This window comes from Megalobrama amblycephala, linkage group LG1 (assembly GCF_018812025.1).
Source record: "Megalobrama amblycephala isolate DHTTF-2021 linkage group LG1, ASM1881202v1, whole genome shotgun sequence".
Classification (NCBI taxonomy): domain Eukaryota; kingdom Metazoa; phylum Chordata; class Actinopteri; order Cypriniformes; family Xenocyprididae; genus Megalobrama; species Megalobrama amblycephala.
Window position 1 is genome coordinate 63,439,375 of NC_063044.1, and position 18,777 is coordinate 63,458,151.

Consider the following 18,777-nt stretch of genomic DNA (forward strand, 5'->3'; position numbering starts at 1 on the left):
TTAACAGAAGCGTGAAGGGTTAGTTAACGTCTGTCATGTAACAAATGAACGACTCTGGAGTAAACTAATTGTGTGCGTTCCTCATATGTATCTTTGGCTGCACTATTAAGATTTTCAGATTTGTAATATGACCAAAGATTGTGTATATTATGTGAACATGTATGGGAAATTTGGCTATGAAAATATAACATTTTAAGTAATTAGTTAATTTTAAACGGGAGAGTCAGTAACATGATTCGAGTCACGAAAATGAATGAAAAAACACTGTTTATATGGCAGCGCCGCCAACATGTGGCCAAACACTGAAATACAAGCATTCAACCCGTATTTAAAGGATAGTTCCCCCAAAAATGAAAATTATTCCATGATTTACTTACCCTCAAGCCATCCTAGGTGTAAATGACTTCTTCTTTCAGACAAACACAATCTGAGTTATATTTAAAAATATCCGATATATTTAAAAATATTCTTAGTCCTCCAAGGTTTATAATAGTTGTGAATGGAGGCCCAAATTCTGAAGACAAAAAAAGCACCTATCCATAAAAAAAAAAAATGAATCCATACGACTCCAGGGGGTTAATAAAGGCCTTCTGAAAGGAATCGATGCATTTGTGTAAGACAAGTATCATTATTTAAAACTTTATAAAGTAAAATAACGAGCTTCCGGCGCGACAGCCATACGCATTTGACGTATGTCCAAAAAGTGTTAACTTCCGCGACATAGTACGTAGTATCTTCTGAAAGAAGATAGTCATATACACCTGGGATGGCTTGAGGGTGAGTAAATCATGGGATAATTTTCATTTTCGGGTCAACTATCCTTTTAAGGGATTCTCAACTCTGTCCCTCAAGGTCCACTGTCCTGCAGAGTTTAGCCCCAAAACCTGATCAAACACTTCTGAACAAGCTAAAAATGGTATTCAGGATTACTAGAAAGTTATAGGCAGTTGAGTTTGATCAGGGTTGGAGCTATACTCCGCAGTGGACCTCGAGGGCCAGAGTTGAGAATCCCTTCTGTATTTAGTAGCAAGAGTCGGAAGACAGTGGATGCAAATGCAAAATATTTTATTTGATATTTGAGAAGGCATTATTAGACAATTGAAAAGTGTTTTATTGCTGGAAAAAGCAGAGCAGAGTAAAAAACAAAGAAAAAACACTTTCCATAAATTCTTTGGGATTAACTGAATAGTATAAAGGCACGCTAGGCACACTTCAACAGTGAAGATTTGAAAAAGCATAGCCTAAGTCTTAGTAAACAACAACAAACTATTACAATGTTTTGAGCATTAGTTCACATGAAAAACAGGACAACCAGGGAACTGCTAAAGCTGCACTTTCATGATTTTAATGTATTAGCTATTAATAGTCCTACAATATGAAGTATAACATCACAGTCTTCTTTATGCATAGGTGATATAAGGCCTCTTAACGTCTGTTTCCCCAATTTTTTATTCATTCATCTTTGTCTTTGCCCTGCAGAGCCCCCAGGAGGCCATTGGCAGTAGTAAAGAGATTAATAGGAGAGGAGCCATCTGTAATAAGAGTAGACTTCAGACCCAAAGACTGCAGGAGCTTCACCTGGAAGAAAAAAAAAAATGGTACATGTGAAATAAATAGTTATATATCATACTAACAAAATAGTAAAACAGTAGAATCTGTTCACACCCCACATCTATTCAAAATGGGATTATGAAAACATCTGTGATGCAAAGCCTCCATAGAAAGATGTTAATTTGCTATCCGAATGTTCTTGAGTTCACTTACCTGTAGTTCGGGCCCGGCTCGGGCCATTTCCTTCAGGGTATCGGTGCCCAGGTTCTCCATCAACTGCTTGAAGCGCTGACTCTCAATCTCTGCCAGCTTCTGCTGCTTCTCCACCTCCAGTCGGTCAATCTCCTTCTTGTAGTTCAGCTCCTGCTCACGTGCCTTACACAGACGGGCCAGCTCAGAGTCCTGACACACAGAGGAGAGGAAATAGTCAATATCCAACAGGGTAAGAATAGATAAAGATGAGAACTAGCATATGTTGCGTGACATACCGCCTCGATTTTCTGAGCCTCTGCTTTGAGTTTGGCCTCTTCGACCGCTGCCTCTCCCTGTATACGAGCTGCCTCAGCTTTAGATTGTGCCTCGGCCTTCGCTGCTCCTGTACTCTCCACTGCAGCGCTGGGATGCACACACATTGATTATTGACCGTGAAAATGTTAAATGTGCACACAAGCTTTAGCATAGCCCTGGGCCTTGCTGTGAACTCACCTCTGGGCCTCCAGCTCCAGCAGCTCCTTCCTCGCCTTCTCTGCTTCTGCCTGGTCTGTGATCTTCTGCCTCTCCAGGCGACCCCGAGCTTCCTGCTCCAGACGCTCAGCTTCATGTCTGATAGAAGGAAAATGAGTGTAAATGGGCATGAAAGACAAATAGGGAAAGCTGGAAGAATAACAGAAGCTTGAGTCTTCAAAGCGAAACACTGAAAGCATTATGTAAATTGAAATAAACAAAGAGATTGAGAATTAGATGAAAAGAAACCCATCAAGTCATATCGCCCCCCAGTGACGGTGACAGAGAGAGATGAAGTGTTTGGTTTGTACCGTGCGGTAGCCTCCTGTGAATTGGTGGTGATCTCAATGGCTAGCTGCACGCTCTTTTGCAAGGCGTCGCGGGTGCGCTGGTCCACCGGCTCCACAGACTGAATGTCCACGCTGCTGATAACTAAGCCATTCTGATTAAAACGCAGACTGGACCGCACAGCGAGCTTCTCATCAAAACCAAAGACTGATGAACAGATGATCCTGATGGAGTTCTGAAAAAGAAATAGATTCTTATGATCAAAGCAGACAAGAACAAATAAGACTCCGGCATGTTTCAGGATTTAAACAATTGAGCCTGATGTTTTTGCACCATCATTGTCATCAATTAATGTTTCAAGAATGACAGTTCTTAACATTCATTGATATTCTCTGATCTGGCTTTCATTTGGATTTTGTCTCCAAGTTTCTGCAGCTGGAAGGGTGATTTGGTTTGATTTGACTGCTACATTTTGCTTCTACAACACCTGTTTATTCGATATTAGTATTTTGGATTACCCTTTTAATTTATATATTTTTTTAATTTACTTTGTCCTAACCTTGTCAGCAGTGTTATACCCATCTTCAATACTCTGAATTTCCTTGTGATTGCACAAACATTTCTTCATGAAATTTTACTGTCCAATTGATTGTATGAATCCTGTTTGTGGAATTCTTTGGTTAGATTTTCAGATCTGAAACATGCAGTGTGGCTGAAACATGGCTGTTTGTGGGAGAACAAGCTCCCCTTTCCACAATTTATTGCTGATTCCTTTGTTTCTTCTGATGTGTCATTTGAAATAACATCGATTAGTTTAGAAAAGTAACACATTAACAATGTTTCTCAATTATAAAAGCATTACGTAAATTTGATAGTAATTCACTGTCGCATTGTGAAAGAGTATTTAGTGAGATCCACAAAGGGATAGCAAAAAGTATCATACTCTGATGAGACTGAGGCTTTTTAACTCAACAGTAAATGGTATGTGTAGTACAAAGCTAACACTGCACTTGGGTAACATAATCTCTACAGTAAAATACAGTTTGAATTTTATGAAGGGACTTTTCAGCAGCAGGAACTCAAAATCTGTTGAAGATTGATGAAAATAGCAATGCCTCACAATACACTGAGATTTTAGATTAAAAAACAACTTCTCTTTGCTAGAAAGTGTAAAAACTAGCAAAGGAGTTTCTGCCCAATGCACACTATCACTGAAATGAAAACTGAAGAAAACCAACAAATCTTTAGTTGCATCCCAAATGACGCACTATACACTATGCACGTATACTCTGTATGCACTATGTACTCATCCATGTAGTGAGTGAATTTTATAAGGATATTTTGTCATTAAGTTTCCAACATTCCATACTTAATTTTTTTCTGTTAATTTAGTGCATCATCCAGGTATTTAAAGTGCACTTTTAATTTTTGGAATTTTCAGTGTGAACACACTTCTCCCACTATTTATACTCAAAAATGTATACTTAAACATGTCATAGAATAGTGCCTAAGTATGCACTAATTGGGACGCATCTCATGTGTGGCAATGCTTAAAGGGATAGTTCACCCAAAAATGAAAATTTGATGTTTATCTGCTTACCCCCAGCGCATCCAAGATGTCGGTGTCTTTGTTTCTTCAGTAAAACACAAATGATGATTTTTAACTGCAACCGCTGCCATCTGTCAGTGGTATAATGCAAGTCAGCGGGAACTTGGACTATAAGAGTAAATAAAACACGACAGACAAATCCAAATGAAACCCTGCGGCTCGTGACAACACATTGATGTCTTAAGACACGAAACGATCGGTTTGTGCGAGAAACCGAACAGTATTTATATCATTTTTTTACCTCTAATACACCACTATGTCCAACTGCATTCATCTGACAGCGGCAGTAATGTCTCGCGCATATACTTCAATGAGTGCTAGACATCACTGCCGTTGTCAGAGCACGATCAGACCTCACGAATCGAGTGATGAATGCAGTTGGACATAGTGGTGTATTAGAGGTAAAAATGATATAAATACTGTTCGGTTTCTCGCACAAACCGATCGTTTCGTGTCTTAGGACATCAATGTGTCGTCACGAGCCGCAGGGTTTAATTTGGATTTGTCTGTCGTGTTTTATTCACTCTTATAGTCCAAGTTCCCGCTGACTTGCATTATACCACTGACAGACGGCAGCGGTTGCAGTTAAAAATCATCATTTGTGTTTTACTGAAGAAACAAAGACACCTACATCTTGGATGCTCTGGGGGTAAGCAGATAAACATCAAATTTTCATTTTTGGGTGAACTATCCCTTTAATCTGATAGTATATCAATGAAAGACCTAAAAATCGTTCTCCACTACCATTCCACAACAAAATTGGTAAAGTTCAAGGAACTGTGTGAGAAGCAATAGCCTAATATTACCTAATTCCTGTATTGATGTGCAAACTTGATAGAGATTTATCATTTCAGTTCTTGATTATGAAAAATTCCTTTAATTGTTTATAACTGTATTTTTTTCTCTGTTGCAGAGATAAGCAAAACATTTAATAAATAAAAATCATAGATTGAGGAAATAATTTCCTGGGCTATATAATCCCATTTTGTTTGTATTCATTACAAGTAAATGTGCAATCTGCCATGCAAATTTAGTAGACTTATTAGCTCTGAATACATGTGCATTAACTACTAAAGTATTCACTGAAAGAAGACCTGACAATGAAGATAAAAGCCATGGTTCTACTTGTCAATTCTCTGTCTTGGGATGAGTATACAAAGGCTAATGTGATCTTTATTAACAAAAACCTGAATGATGGCAACACAGGCATGGAAATGTACCTGGCATATAAGTAAAAGCAAAACTGCCCTCATGGTTTGAAAACACCCTAGAAGAATTTAATCATTACCAATATATGGCAACTACATGTTACAAAACTGATTAAACCTTATCAACATTTTTTTTTTTGTCACACAATCAACCAATTAGTAATGAAATCACACTTCTTGAGAGTAATCTAGTTTTAGAGAAATCTGTAATTTAGTTTTAGAGTAATCAATGATTTTAAAGGGTTAGTTCACCCAAAAATGAAAATTCTGTCATTAATTACTCACCCTCATGTCCTTCTACACCTGTAAGACCTTCGTTAATCTTCAGAACACAAATTAAGATATTTTAGTTGAAATCCGATGGCTCCGTGAGGCCTCCATAGGGAGCAATGTCACTTCCTCTCTCAAGATCCATTAATGTACTAAAAACATATTTAAATCAGTTCATGTGAGTACAGTGGTTCAATATTAATATTATAAAGCGACGAGAATATTTTTGGTGCGCCAAAAACAACAAAATAACGACTTATTTAGTTATGGCCGATTTCAAAACACTGCTTCAGGAAGATTAGGAGCATAAATGAATCAGCGTATCGAATCATGATTCAGATCGTGTGTCAAACTGCCAAACTGCAGAAATCACGTGACTTTAGCGCTCCGAACAGCTGATTCGACACGCTGATTCATTTATGCTCCGAAGCTTCCTGAAGCAGTGTTTTGAAATCGGCCATCACTATATAAGTCATTATTTTGTTTTTTTGGTGCACCAAAATATTCTCATCTCTTTATAATATTAATATTGAACCACTGTACTCACATGAACTGATTTAAATATGTTTTTAGTACCTTTATGGATCTTGAGAGAGGAAATGTCATTGCTGTCAATGCAGGCCTCACGGAGCCATCAGATTTCAACTAAAATATCTTAATTTGTGTTCCGAAGATCAACGAAGGTCTTACAGGTGTGAAACGGCATGAGGGTGAGTAATTAATGACAGAATTTTCATTTTTGGGTGAACTAACCCTTTAAATCCACTGTCTTTTAACCATGTTTTGATCATTTTTAAGCATATTGTGATTTGAATTTTCTTCAACTTTTTTGTTTGTGAATTAAAGTCAACTATTAGCATTAAGCATGGTATACTGATTTTTTTATGTGTTCTTGACTTTCTTTCTTTTTAGAGGCATACATTGGAATGGGACAAAACAACAAAAACACAGCATGTAACATTTTAAGTAACTCACAACTACGATTGCAGCTGCTAGCTATGTAAAAGATCTAAAATTCTGAGGGTTTTGTCTGTGGGTTTACGAAGCAACATACAGGTTTACACATAATCACACATTGCAACACAATTATGGCTAAAAGTCAGGACACTAAACCTGTAGTAAAGTCAAGTATCAGAGCAATAATACTCTAAAGGTGTGTCACATCACATACCTTGTGGAAGTCGTCAAACTGCACTGAGGCAACCGCCCCTCTGATTCTAGAAGCGATGGCCTTGCACGCGTCGCCCACAAAGTCTGGCACTGAGAACAGAGCCGCAGCCTGGGCTGCATCAGCAGGCTGTTTGATGTCAAAGTGCCTGATACAGAGAGAAAGAAAGAGACGTCACTGCTGTGTTCAGCTTAATGATATAGTCTACTATTTGCACTTCATTTTTACTCCTCAAGACATTTCGTATAAGGCTTTAGAGCACACGCACACAACATACCAGTTATAAGAGAGTTGCAGCTGCAAGCGGGCATGGTCTGCCGTCTCTATGGTGATGATGTCAGTACAGAAGTCTGGGCCAAGCAAGAGACAAATGGTTTTGATGACATTAGGACGTTTGGGTTTGTCTCCAGAAAGGGAGAGAACCGTGAACTGCTCATCAGGGCCCAGCATCACCATTTCAGGTCCAAACACCACCCTGTGAGAGAAACAGAATGTGAAAGAGAATCCAAAGCTCTAATTTAAGTTTTTAACTTATAACTGTGACAATTAACTCCACAAATAACACAAACAAGTCTACAGATTTTGGAACAGATGAAAATACTCATAAGAAGAATTCTACAGAAAGTAAAGGTGCACGTGTGAACAATGTCTCATAACCATATGACTGTCACTCAAACAAACAACATTACATTACCTGGCCTTCTTCTCTCTGTAGTCGTACACCTGCACGGCTGCATTGTGTGGGATACGATAAGAAACCACTTTGGTTTTATCTCTCTCAGCATCCACAAAGTTCCTTCCTCTTTCAGAGCGGTCAGCTAGCGGGTCACGGGATTGGGCCAGAAGTGACTCTACATTGGCTGGAAGCTCTTTCTCCCACAATTCCTCATCCTGCGTTAGCATGTAGGTCTGACCAATCACGGCACGCACCTAAAAAACAGACATAAAGTCAGCTGAGATATGAAGCACTTTAATTTTATGCTGAAGTTTGTATGGTTTTACCGTTTACCCTTGTGTTTGTTTTGTTCTGTCAATATTAAAGGGTTAGCTCACCGTAAAATGAAATCATTAATTACTCACCCTCATGTCGTTCCACACCTATAAGACCTTCATTCATCTTCAGAACACAAATTAAGATATTTTTGATAAAATCCAATGGCTCATTGAGGCCTGCATTGAATCTTTTGTTTCAAATCAGTGGTTCAGAGCGTGTATCAAACTGCAGAGGTCACTTGATTTCAGTAAACAAGGCTCCGTTACGTCATAAGTGTTTTGAAACGTTTTGAAATTTCAATAGTTCACGTGACTCTGGCAGTTTAATACACGCTCCGAACCACTGATTCGAAACAAAAGATTCGTAAAGCTTCAAAGCTTCATGAAGCAGTGTTTTGAAATCGCCCATCACTAGATATTGTTGAATGAAGTCGTTATTTAGTTTTTTTGGCGCACAAAAAGTATTCTCGTCAATTCATAACATTAAGGTTGAACCACTGTAGTCACATGAACTGTTTTAAATATGTCTTTAGTAGCTTTCTGGACATTTGTGTAAGTGTAAACTGTCTTGCTGTCAATGCAGGCCTCACTGAGCCATCGTATTTCATCAAAAATATCTTAAGGGTGAGTAATAAATTACATTATTTTAATTTTTGGGTGAACTAACCCTTTAATTAAATTAAGTTGTAGTTCTCCGATCATAAACATGAGCCTGCCTTATTATCTTATAATAATTTCCAGAATGTACTAAACTGAAATAGAAGAATTTAAGGAATAGTTTAACTCAAAAAGAACAAATTCTTTTTTCTTCATTTTTTTCACAAAGCATATGACTTTTTTCTTCTGTTGAACACAAAAGGTTATTTTTTTTGTTTTTTCCTAGTAATAAAAGTGAACAGAAACTGGTGCTACCAATCTCCAAAATTAATACAATTTATGTATTCAATATGTATTCATTTAATAAATATTGATAATTATATTTATTATATTAGTATATTTATTATTATAATATTCTGAAGCCATATGCCAGCTTTGTTTAAGGAATGGACTGAAATTTAAGTCAATATTCACTAAAGATCTTCCCCTCCACTGTAGCTAGCTTTTAAATCAAATAAAATGTCAGATGCAAGATTTGATGACACATTAAAACAAATCACATTTGACATTTTTGTCACTGATAATATAGACAAAATGTCTATTCCTTTAACTGCTCTCAGGCCTATAAGATTCATAATATCCTCAAGACAATTCTTAAAAGGGTTTAAAAATTCAAATGAGATTCTGAAAAACAAAGAAAATAAAATGTGATTATTTATATCTTGCCTTTCCAGATTTGATATCCCGGACATAGATTCCCTCATTCTCATCAAGAGGGATGGCGTCTCGTCTAATCAACACCTCTACGGTGGAAGGCGGCACATATTCGATTGGCCCACGCAGCATCCAACGGTCACCTGGGCGGCGCTGTGTTCCCCTCTTTTTGGTGCGTTTTTCCCCTTCTTCTTCTTCTGCCTCGACCTGCTGAAATGGTGAGGGGTGGAGAGTTGGGGTGAAAGAAAGAAGGAGGGAGGAGTAACAATGGCAAACATTAGTGTAGGGTGGGGACGGACTCTGCAGCACAAGTGGCACATGTTCAGACTGTGTGTGTGTGTGTGCATAAGCAAGGGTGAATGATAAGAAAAAATGAAGGGAATGCAAAAGATTGAAATCATATTCAACAAAAAAATTGGATGGGAATTAAAGTATTTATAACAGGGAGGGGGAAGAAGGTAATGAATTAAAGGGTTAGTTTACCCAGAAACGAAAATTATGTCATTTATTACTCACCTTCATGTTGTTCCACACCAGTAAGACCTTCATTCATCTTCAGAACACAAATTAAGATATTTTTGATAAAATCCGATGACTCAGTGAAGCCACTATTGACAGCAATGACATTTCCTCTCTCAAGATCCATTAATGTACTAAAAACATATTTAAATCAGTTCATGTGAGTACAGCGGCTCAATATTAATATTATAAAGCGACGAGAATATTTTGGTGCGCCAAAAAAACAAAATAACCACTTATTTAGTGATGGCCGATTTCAAAACACTGCTTCAGGAAGATTAGGAGCATAAATGAATCAGCGTATCGAATCATGATTCAGATCGCGTGTCAAACCGCCAAACTGCTGAAATCACGTGACTTTGGTGCTCCGAACAGCAGATTCGATACACTGATTCATTATGCACTGAAGCTTCCTGAAGCAGTGTTTTGAAATCGGCCATCACTATACAAGTCGTTTTGTTTTTTGGCGCACCAAAAATATTCTTGTCGCTTATTAATATTGAACCACTGTACTCACATGAACCGATTTAAATATGTTTTTAGTACCTTTATGGATCTTGAAAGAGGATATTTCATTGCATCCTATGCAGGCCTCACTGAGGCCTGTAGATTTCATCAAAAATATCTTAATTTGCGTTCCGAAGATTAACGAAGGTCTTACGGGTGTGGAACGGCATGAGGGTGAGTAATTAATGACAGAATTTTCATTTTTGGGTGAACTAACCCTTTAATGAAGGAAGTGATTTCTCCCTCTGCCAATCATTAAAGAGCTTCAAATGTTTATGTTAAATGATGTTAAATGTTGAATGAGGACTCGCATTCACACAGTATATTCACACAGAATCAAGTGCTTCCTGTTAACACAATTTATGACAACGTGGATTATGAGTTTCAAAAGCACTCTGAACACAAACCCAGTTCGCAAACTGAAGAATGAGTGGGTGAAAAAGCACAATCTTGTCTGGTAGGTGCCGCCTTATCACGTAAACATGAAGACAAACATTTCATGAATGCTAAAAGGGACATTAACCACTGGGAACAAGGGGCAATGGCAGCACTTTACGAAACAGGTAATATCCGTGTACACTAGGCAAACACAATACACCCACTCTCACTCTATTTGTTTTCTTTTGTTCCGAAATCTCTAACAACTGGTCTCCACCCTTCATTTTCACCCTATACTCGTTCTGTTTCTCTGCTTGTTTAAATACTATTTGAATGAATCAGAGCTCTCGTCTTTCCTCTCACAGGTGTTCAGGATACCTGTTACACTATATGCCTTCAACCAGCACATGCTACAACCCTAACAGCTGTTCATATTCTGAATTTCTAGTTAATTATGTATTAAGTGTTTCATTTTAGTAACTAATTATAGATGATTAAAGATGTCCTGTACCCCCTCAGTGTCAATGAAGGCCTCGACAGCACGCAGCACGAGCCCCTCCTCCTCAGACAGCACGTACACATCCTGAATGCCGTTCTCCAGATGCTCTCCTGGCCTGAGGAAGAAGGAACGCTCACCCTGTGAGACGAGGAGAGAAAGAAAAGCAAGAGAGTCGGTGCATGTCAACATTAAATATTGTAATTGTCCTGTGTAGCAAGCCAAAGAATGGTTCATTCACCTTCACCACTCTCTTCTGTCCAAGCTGAGGTTTTCCATCGACCCCCACGGGGTCCAGAATCACACAGTACTGCCTGCTGTTCAAAGTCGTCACATCAACCACCCCGACAACCTCCTCTGCAACAGAGGGTATGTGAGCTTCTCTGTCTGCCACAGTCACCAGCCACTCTTCTCCAGTGCGGCGATCTCGGCCCCCGGCGTCACGGAACGGTCGGAGAGCTCGCACATGCAAAGCTTTCTAATGAAGGAGAAAATGACAAGCAGGCGTTGATAATTACGTTTGCGGCAAAAGTGTGCTCTGAAGCTGTGACTTCATTAGTGAAGTGCTTTCGTCCTTAATTACTATGTGCTATATGTTAACCTTACTGTTGGACCAATTAACCCCCCAATCCCTCATTACCTGGTGACTTAAGTGTGAATGCAGAAACAAGAGTGGAAAAACATGTGGTGATAATATAGAAGGGGACAGAAGAGTGTACCTTGTCTGTGAGGATGAAAGCATTGACAATATCCACAACCTCTTCGTGAGCTCCAGGCAGGTAAGCTCCCACCTTACTGACCTGCCATTCCTCACCTGAGACACACCACACAATCAAAAACATACACATAAGTTCAGCCATTTGTTTTCAAATATGCATGCAAATTATGAACTGACAGCTATGTCTGCACAAACACTGGACCTCAATGACTTTCTATGTATGGACATTTTTCAAAATATCTTCTTTTATGTTCCACAGTAGAATGAAAGTCATACAGGTTTGAATCAAGGTGATGGTGAGTAAACTATGACATTTACATTTTTTGGGTGAACTAGCCCCTTTATGTATGGCTGTCTGTAAGTGTGTCTCACGCACCAGTCACTCTTTGGACTCCACCGCGGTCCAGGCCCTCTTTGCGTGCTCGGAGGCGAATGGCCTGATTCTCTCTGATCACTGTGGCCTTTATGACTTCCAGTACTGCCACCTCCTTCCTGGGAATGTACGTCCCTATAAGAAAAAGAAAAAGAAAAAACACTCAGCAGGTTAGACATCTTACATCACTTGCACTATACTGTGAGTAACTTGCATCTCTCCTTTTCACAATTTGCAATCTTTTCAAGTCAATTCAAGCCAAGTCAATTTGGGTTTATTTGTATAGTGTTTTTTTTTTTTTTTTTTTTACAATACACTTTGTTTAAAAGCAGCTTTATTGTGGTTTGTATCATTACTGTGATAGAAAATTACTCAATTTGTGGTATAAGATTCGAAGTACAATTATTTATGCAAAGTAAACAATTATTTAAGAAAGTTACTCCATAATTCTTGAGCAAGCCAGTGGACTAAAATTGTTTTATTGTGTATCAAATTGCCAAAGTCACGTGACCTTTTCGAAATTATGATGTAACAAAGCCTTGTTTACTGAAATCATATGACGTTGGCGCTCTGAACCACTGATTCGAAACAAAAGATTCGTAAAGCTTCGAAGCTTCATGAAGCAGTGTTTTAAAAATCACCAGATATTGTTGAATAAAGACGTTATTTTGTTTGTTTTTTTGGCGCACAAAAAGTATTCTCGTCACTTTATAACATTAAGGTTGAACCACTGTAGTCACATGAACTAGGGCTGGGCGATATATCGCATGCGATTGTCACGCGCATTTCGTCAGTTAAGCCGGTTCCCTGATTACCGCAAAATCGCCATCACCTGCTTTCAAATGGAGCGCCATTTAATAGACAGAGCCGTATTGCGTAGCTTGACAGTGAACTACGGCTCTATCTATTAAATGCCGCTCCATTTGAAAGCAGGTGATGGCGATTTCGCGGTAATCAGGGAACCGGCTTAACTGACGAAATGCGCGTGACAATCGCATGCGATATATCGCCCAGCCCTAACATGAACTGTTTTAAATACGTCTTTAGTAGTTTTCTGGGCATCTGAAAGTGTAAATTATCTTGCTGTCAATGGAGGCCTCACTGAGCCATCAGATTTCATCAAAAATATCTTAATTTGTGTTCTGAAGATGAACGAAGGTCTTATGGGTGTGGAACGACATGAGGGTGAGTAATAATGACAGAATTTTCATTTTTGGGTGAACTAACCCGTTAAAACTCACGTTTTCATTTAAACATAATAATGCCAGGCAAAGCAACACTGAGTGAGGGAAAAACCCTCTTGAAAGGTAATTGGTCTTCACTTACCATGTTTGGGAAACAAAACAACAAAGAACATTCTTCTATATACTGTAACATTGCCCTATGAGTAACAATGTTGCTGCCTGTCATTTCCCCCTGATAAATGTATAACTTCATTATTTTCATCTGATATTTGCTTTGAACAGGACACTACTGGCTAAAGCTAATGTGAGCTGTGCTGCAGTGGTACCTGGTCCCTCAAACAGCCACTCGTCTCCTGCTACTCTCTTCTCTCCTCCCTCCTCTTCAAAGTCCAGCAGGGCCTGCAGACGCAGGGCTGTGTCCGGGAACACAATCTGCAGCGGTGTCACATCCTGCGAGAGTTAAAAATAGAGAGACCCAGTATTTAATAATAGTAATAAGAAAAATATTTAAGTAATAATTTTATTATGTTATAAAAGGGAGAACATGGCATTAACTGCTGCAAAATGGATCTTGATTTGACCTACTTAATGTGAGCCACGGGGAAATTTGTAGGTTTGGTGCATTTGAGATTTGAGTAGATTTGAGACTCATGACAGAAACCAAACCACAACCTGTCGAAACAACTACAAGCCACAAGCTGCAAAACAACATGTTTCCCAAACATACAATAACGTCATACCTTTTGAACCTCTTCACCAGGGTAGAGAGGGAATGGATCCTGGGTCAGGCGGATCTCCAGGTCAGCATGCCTTAGCTTAGCTTGACCTGATGCGTCAAACTGAACTCGGCCTTCATCATCACGAGCGACAGGGTTGAGCACAACACAATAGTGCCTGGGCGGCACCATGATCATGCGGACAGGGGCAAACAGAACCCTGGTAGAAAATAGGAGGATGAGTTTAGTGATATGGGAGAGAATACACAATAATGCCAGCATACATACAATACATTCAAAAGTTTTGCGCTCAGTAAGATAAGAAATAAATAAAAGTGATTTTTTAAAAATACTAATATTTCATAATTTTTCACAGTATTACTATTTTAACTGTATTTTTGATCAAATACATGCCGCTTCTGGTGAGCAGAAGAGACTTGTTTCAAAAACATTAACAAATCTTACAACCCCAAACTTTTGCATCAGTCTCAGAATCTAAAGAAGACTAAAAGAGAAACTGATAGACAAAAAATAAATCTATGAAACATAAAACATCGATCCAAACACTACTGATAATTAAAGCTGCAAGCAGCATTTATCGGGCTTCAAGCATTTAAGGCTTTTAAGCACATATGTGTAAAAAGATATTAAGTTTTATTTAGCAAGCATATACCCACTTAAATCATTGAAGGAACAGACAATTTTCAGCCAAAACAGGCAATTTACCATTGAAAATATATGTTTTTAAAGCTTTTTAAAAGTTATAGTGCCACTATGGTCCGATCTCCATAAAAGTTGGCATGCTTCTTTAGAGTCATATGCTGCATGTGCTGACTTAATTTCGTGAAGTTCTGAGTTTTCGTTTAGGATATATAGGCTTTTGAGTATATTTTGCCACGCCCATTTAATAAATGACCCTGTTATAGTGACCCAAAGGGTAAAGTTCAGCTTTTTTATATAATTATTGATCTAGAGAGTCCAGAGAATTGTCTTGCACTGGTTTGGTTCCGATTGGGCGAAAAACCTAGGACTATTTTGCAAAAGTAGGTTTTTTTCCATATTCGTAAATAATTAATGAACGATTTGATTGACAGCATTGATTCTTGAGGGAACGTTGTTCAGAATGAGGAGATCTATCCAATGATATGCATATTGTGTGGATTTGTGAAACACCACGTGATTACTGAGGTGTAAAACTTGTTAGCACCAACTAGTGGCCGATTTCTTTCAAAATTCTTACAGACCTCTAGGACGTTGGCTGCATCCGAAAACCTAGGTAGCTGTCTTGCTGCCTCACTGTCTTATAAGAGAATGACTTGTACGGCAGCGTTTGTGCATGAAGGTACCTCACGAAACTGATTTCGGACAGACTTCTGAGGCAGCGTAACAGTTTAATGATCTACAGCAATATAGCGCGAGCTTTGGTGAGAACTAAACAAATATTTAATTATTACAGTAGTAATTTCTCGATAGAAATGATATCAAAATTGAAATATGTTGGTCAAAATCGTACATTTATACACAAACTGACAGCAAACGCAACTTTCGGACGCCATCTTTATTTTTCTAGCTCAACTGTCACAGAATGGAAAGCACAGGATTGTGGGATATCAAAGGCAGATAAACATACATCCATGCTTCCTTCAAAAATCGATTAGATGAAGGTATCTCATGAGACAGGAAGTGAAGGTAACATTGGATTCGTATGTGCCTTGATGCCTCACTACCTTGAAATGTGTCCTCAGAAGGCAGCATTTTCCAGTTTTCGGACGCAGCCCATGAGTCCCACAGAGTTTCGTTCCGATCGGCCTCCAATAACCTTGTCTAATAGGTGCTAAAACTGCATTGGCCTATGGCGGCCATGTTTTTTGAGATCAATGTCCTCATAGACTATCATGCCCCCTTGGACCAAGACACTACATACCAAATTTCAAGTCGCTCGGACCAACCGTTGCATGGTTACAGCTGTTTTCATGTTTGTTTGTTTTTCAAGTTATAGTGCCACCTAGTGTCCAATAGACAATTTTTTTTTTATTGTACCAAAGATTGAGCCCCTACACACATGTACCAGGTTTGGTGCAAATACCTCATTTCGTTCTCGAGTTATAGCCATTTTAGTAAAAGTGGCCCCTCTTAGCGACCGTGAATCAAAATTTCAACTTTTTACCGATAATTATTGATATTCAGACTCGACAACATTTCTGCACTGTTTTGGTTCCGATAGGGCCAAAAACCTAGAACTAGTTCACAAAAATAGGTTTTTCAAAAAAAAAAAAAAAAAAATACACAGAAATTTCAAGTTATTAGCAAATCATGCATCTCGTCCGCCTTGAGCCAAGGATACCAACAATATAAGACACTTGAGCCTAGGCCTAACAGTTCAGGAGTTATGAGCCATCCTTTTGACTGCTGTAGCGCCCCCATCAGGCACTTTTAGGGGAGAATGCGGATCCTTGGGAAATTTAACAATTACAATAGGGTTTCAGTGCTACACGCTTGATCCCCTAAATAGTTCATATCAGCTGTTGTTTGGATACTGGGCAATGAAGGAATAGAAACAGGCTTGATTACACATTGTCTCCCAGCAACTCTCTCCCTCATCACAGTTTGAAATTGGACACTCTACTAATAGGCAAATGCCCTACATTTAATGCCCCAGTAATTAAATTATAGATAAAATAAATTAGATCTAAAAAGCTCATTCCAGCCATAACCTGTAATTCAGGCCTATTGCACAATACAGTAGTAAACCAACAGTTACCTCTCATTGTCCTGGCGTATATAGGTGAGAGGGCCGATCTCCACCCGTGCAATGTTGGTGTTCTGATCCAAGACATGGATGTAGTGGTGAGGCGGGATCCTGATGATCGAGGCACCGAGCATCTGATTAGCATCCATATTTTTCTACCTAGAAGCATACCCTCAATTTTAATTTGGAGTTATGTAGAGATTAGTAACCAGAAAATACACAAAATAAAATTCAGGGTCATGTGTAATACAGTGATACTACTCCCACAACGTGATTAAATGCTTATGCTTACAGCTTCCATCTGCCGTCCACTATCGAAAAAACATTCAAAAAGTTTGTATTGTGCATGACAAACCCAATGATATAAAGGTCAGCATTTTTTTCTTGAGCGAACACACCTCAGCTTCTTATCTCTTTAGGGCGAGTTCATGATAACGCTGCTCTGGGTCAGATGACAACACTTCTTAAACTGGGATTATAACTGATAAAAATGTTGATAAGTCCTTGATTTCATCAAGTCTAAATTATGGATTTTAGATTGTAACAGAAAAGTCTATCAATCAAAGCTCTTCTCACACACAATCATTACACCGATCTCTAAGAATGTTGCACAACACTTTCAGTCCTTACCCTAAATCAGTGATATCAGGTAGGCTAATGTATCTGACAAATTCAGCTATGCAATGTAATCTAAAGATGTAAAATGTTATCTTTCATTAGGATGGATGTTAAAGAACATATTCTTTGGAAATTAAACAAGGTGGCCTGTGACACATGGCAGAAAAAAAAATCAGGCATAATTCGAACACTACTACAGCCTGTTATTTTATCAGTAATAGTTTATTATTAAAGTGATGAAGCAGAGAAGTGGCATTAGTTCAGTCATACTGAAGTGTTTCATTTCTTACATTTTAAAATCCGATGTTAATTTGTAATAAATGTAATGCAAGCAAATGTATAGGCCTACTATTGCAAAACTTCTAGATGTGACTTAGTCTGCATATAGTTATAGACAGTACATATTTTGTCTGACCCTCACCCAGGGGTGTGGCATAGCAGACATTTTAAAAGTGGGTGGGTGTCAGGTGATGTGACGAAAGTGACCAAATTAACATTAGAAACGATTAAAACATCATAAGTAGACGATTTATGGAATATAAAGTATGGCTGCATTTAGTATAGAAACAAAGCATGGTAATTTCTTTCATGTAGGTTATCCCTGGTACTTGTATTATTGTTATTTGTTTGTTTATTAGATGTTGTACGTACATTTTCGCAAACAAGGTCACATTTCACCCCAGCAACAACCCAAAAAACAAACACATTTGTCGTCTTCAATCAATTAAATTCCCGCATGTGACGTCTGAAGGAGGGCTGTCCATGTGTTCAAGGTGGACCAATCATAAAACAGGTACACTGAGGATGAACGCGGAAATTAAAGAATTACATTAACCCTCGATCTTATTTTATTAAAAACTCAAGTATCCATCTGAAAGAATTGGGTGAAGTTCTGGTACCACGATAGATTAGTAAAAGCATGTGATTACCGACGTCAAACTAATGTTTAGTCTTTTTGATGTAGATATCAAGATTACTTTATGTTAATTTTAAGTACAAACAGACTACGACAGTCTTTCGCAATTAAAAAACGCATGGTCAATGTTTTGCTTATGAATGCAGACTGTGCTGCGTTGCTTTACATTAAATTTGCATCGTCCTCCACCCTTAAGATCTTCATTCTCAACTAAGCAAGTAAGATGAATGTAGCTGTCCTAAAGTAATGTATCCTCAAAGTTATCGCGATTCGTCTTCCAAATACAGCTAAACAAACGAGACTTACAGTTTCAGAAGAATATGTCCTCAAAACTGCCAGTCCGAGGTTAGATCTTGGTCAGTTTCAGTCCACTGTATGAGTGCTGCGCAATGGTTTGTGATAATAACTCGCGCTGGTGGGTAGGTGTGTCATCCTGACTCAAAACCTGCGTCTCAATCAGCTTCCTAGTTCCCTAGGTCGTG

At 38.5% G+C, this 18,777-nt stretch overlaps 1 protein-coding gene across 2 annotated transcripts; it reads right to left on the reverse strand.

Moving 5' to 3' along the window:
- Window positions 1-1,048: 1,048 nt before the first annotated feature.
- LOC125279079 (major vault protein) lies at window positions 1,049-18,750 on the reverse strand. Of its 2 annotated transcripts, none has more exons than XM_048208578.1 (17): window positions 18,602-18,750; window positions 16,774-16,920; window positions 14,037-14,232; window positions 13,623-13,746; window positions 12,116-12,247; window positions 11,741-11,835; window positions 11,263-11,499; window positions 11,037-11,162; window positions 9,134-9,328; window positions 7,512-7,747; window positions 7,095-7,292; window positions 6,821-6,965; window positions 2,586-2,797; window positions 2,257-2,373; window positions 2,040-2,166; window positions 1,765-1,953; window positions 1,049-1,578 (listed from the first exon to the last, which is right to left on the reverse strand). In XM_048208578.1, the coding sequence occupies exons 2-17, from the start codon at window positions 16,908-16,910 to the stop codon at window positions 1,453-1,455; spliced, it is 2,592 nt and encodes an 863-aa protein (XP_048064535.1). In that variant the 5' UTR covers window positions 16,911-16,920; window positions 18,602-18,750; the 3' UTR covers window positions 1,049-1,452. The 2 variants fall into 2 exon arrangements, with proteins under 2 accessions (XP_048064535.1, XP_048064527.1); XM_048208570.1 differs by having other exon boundaries at window positions 9,134-9,331.
- Window positions 18,751-18,777: the final 27 nt, after the last annotated feature.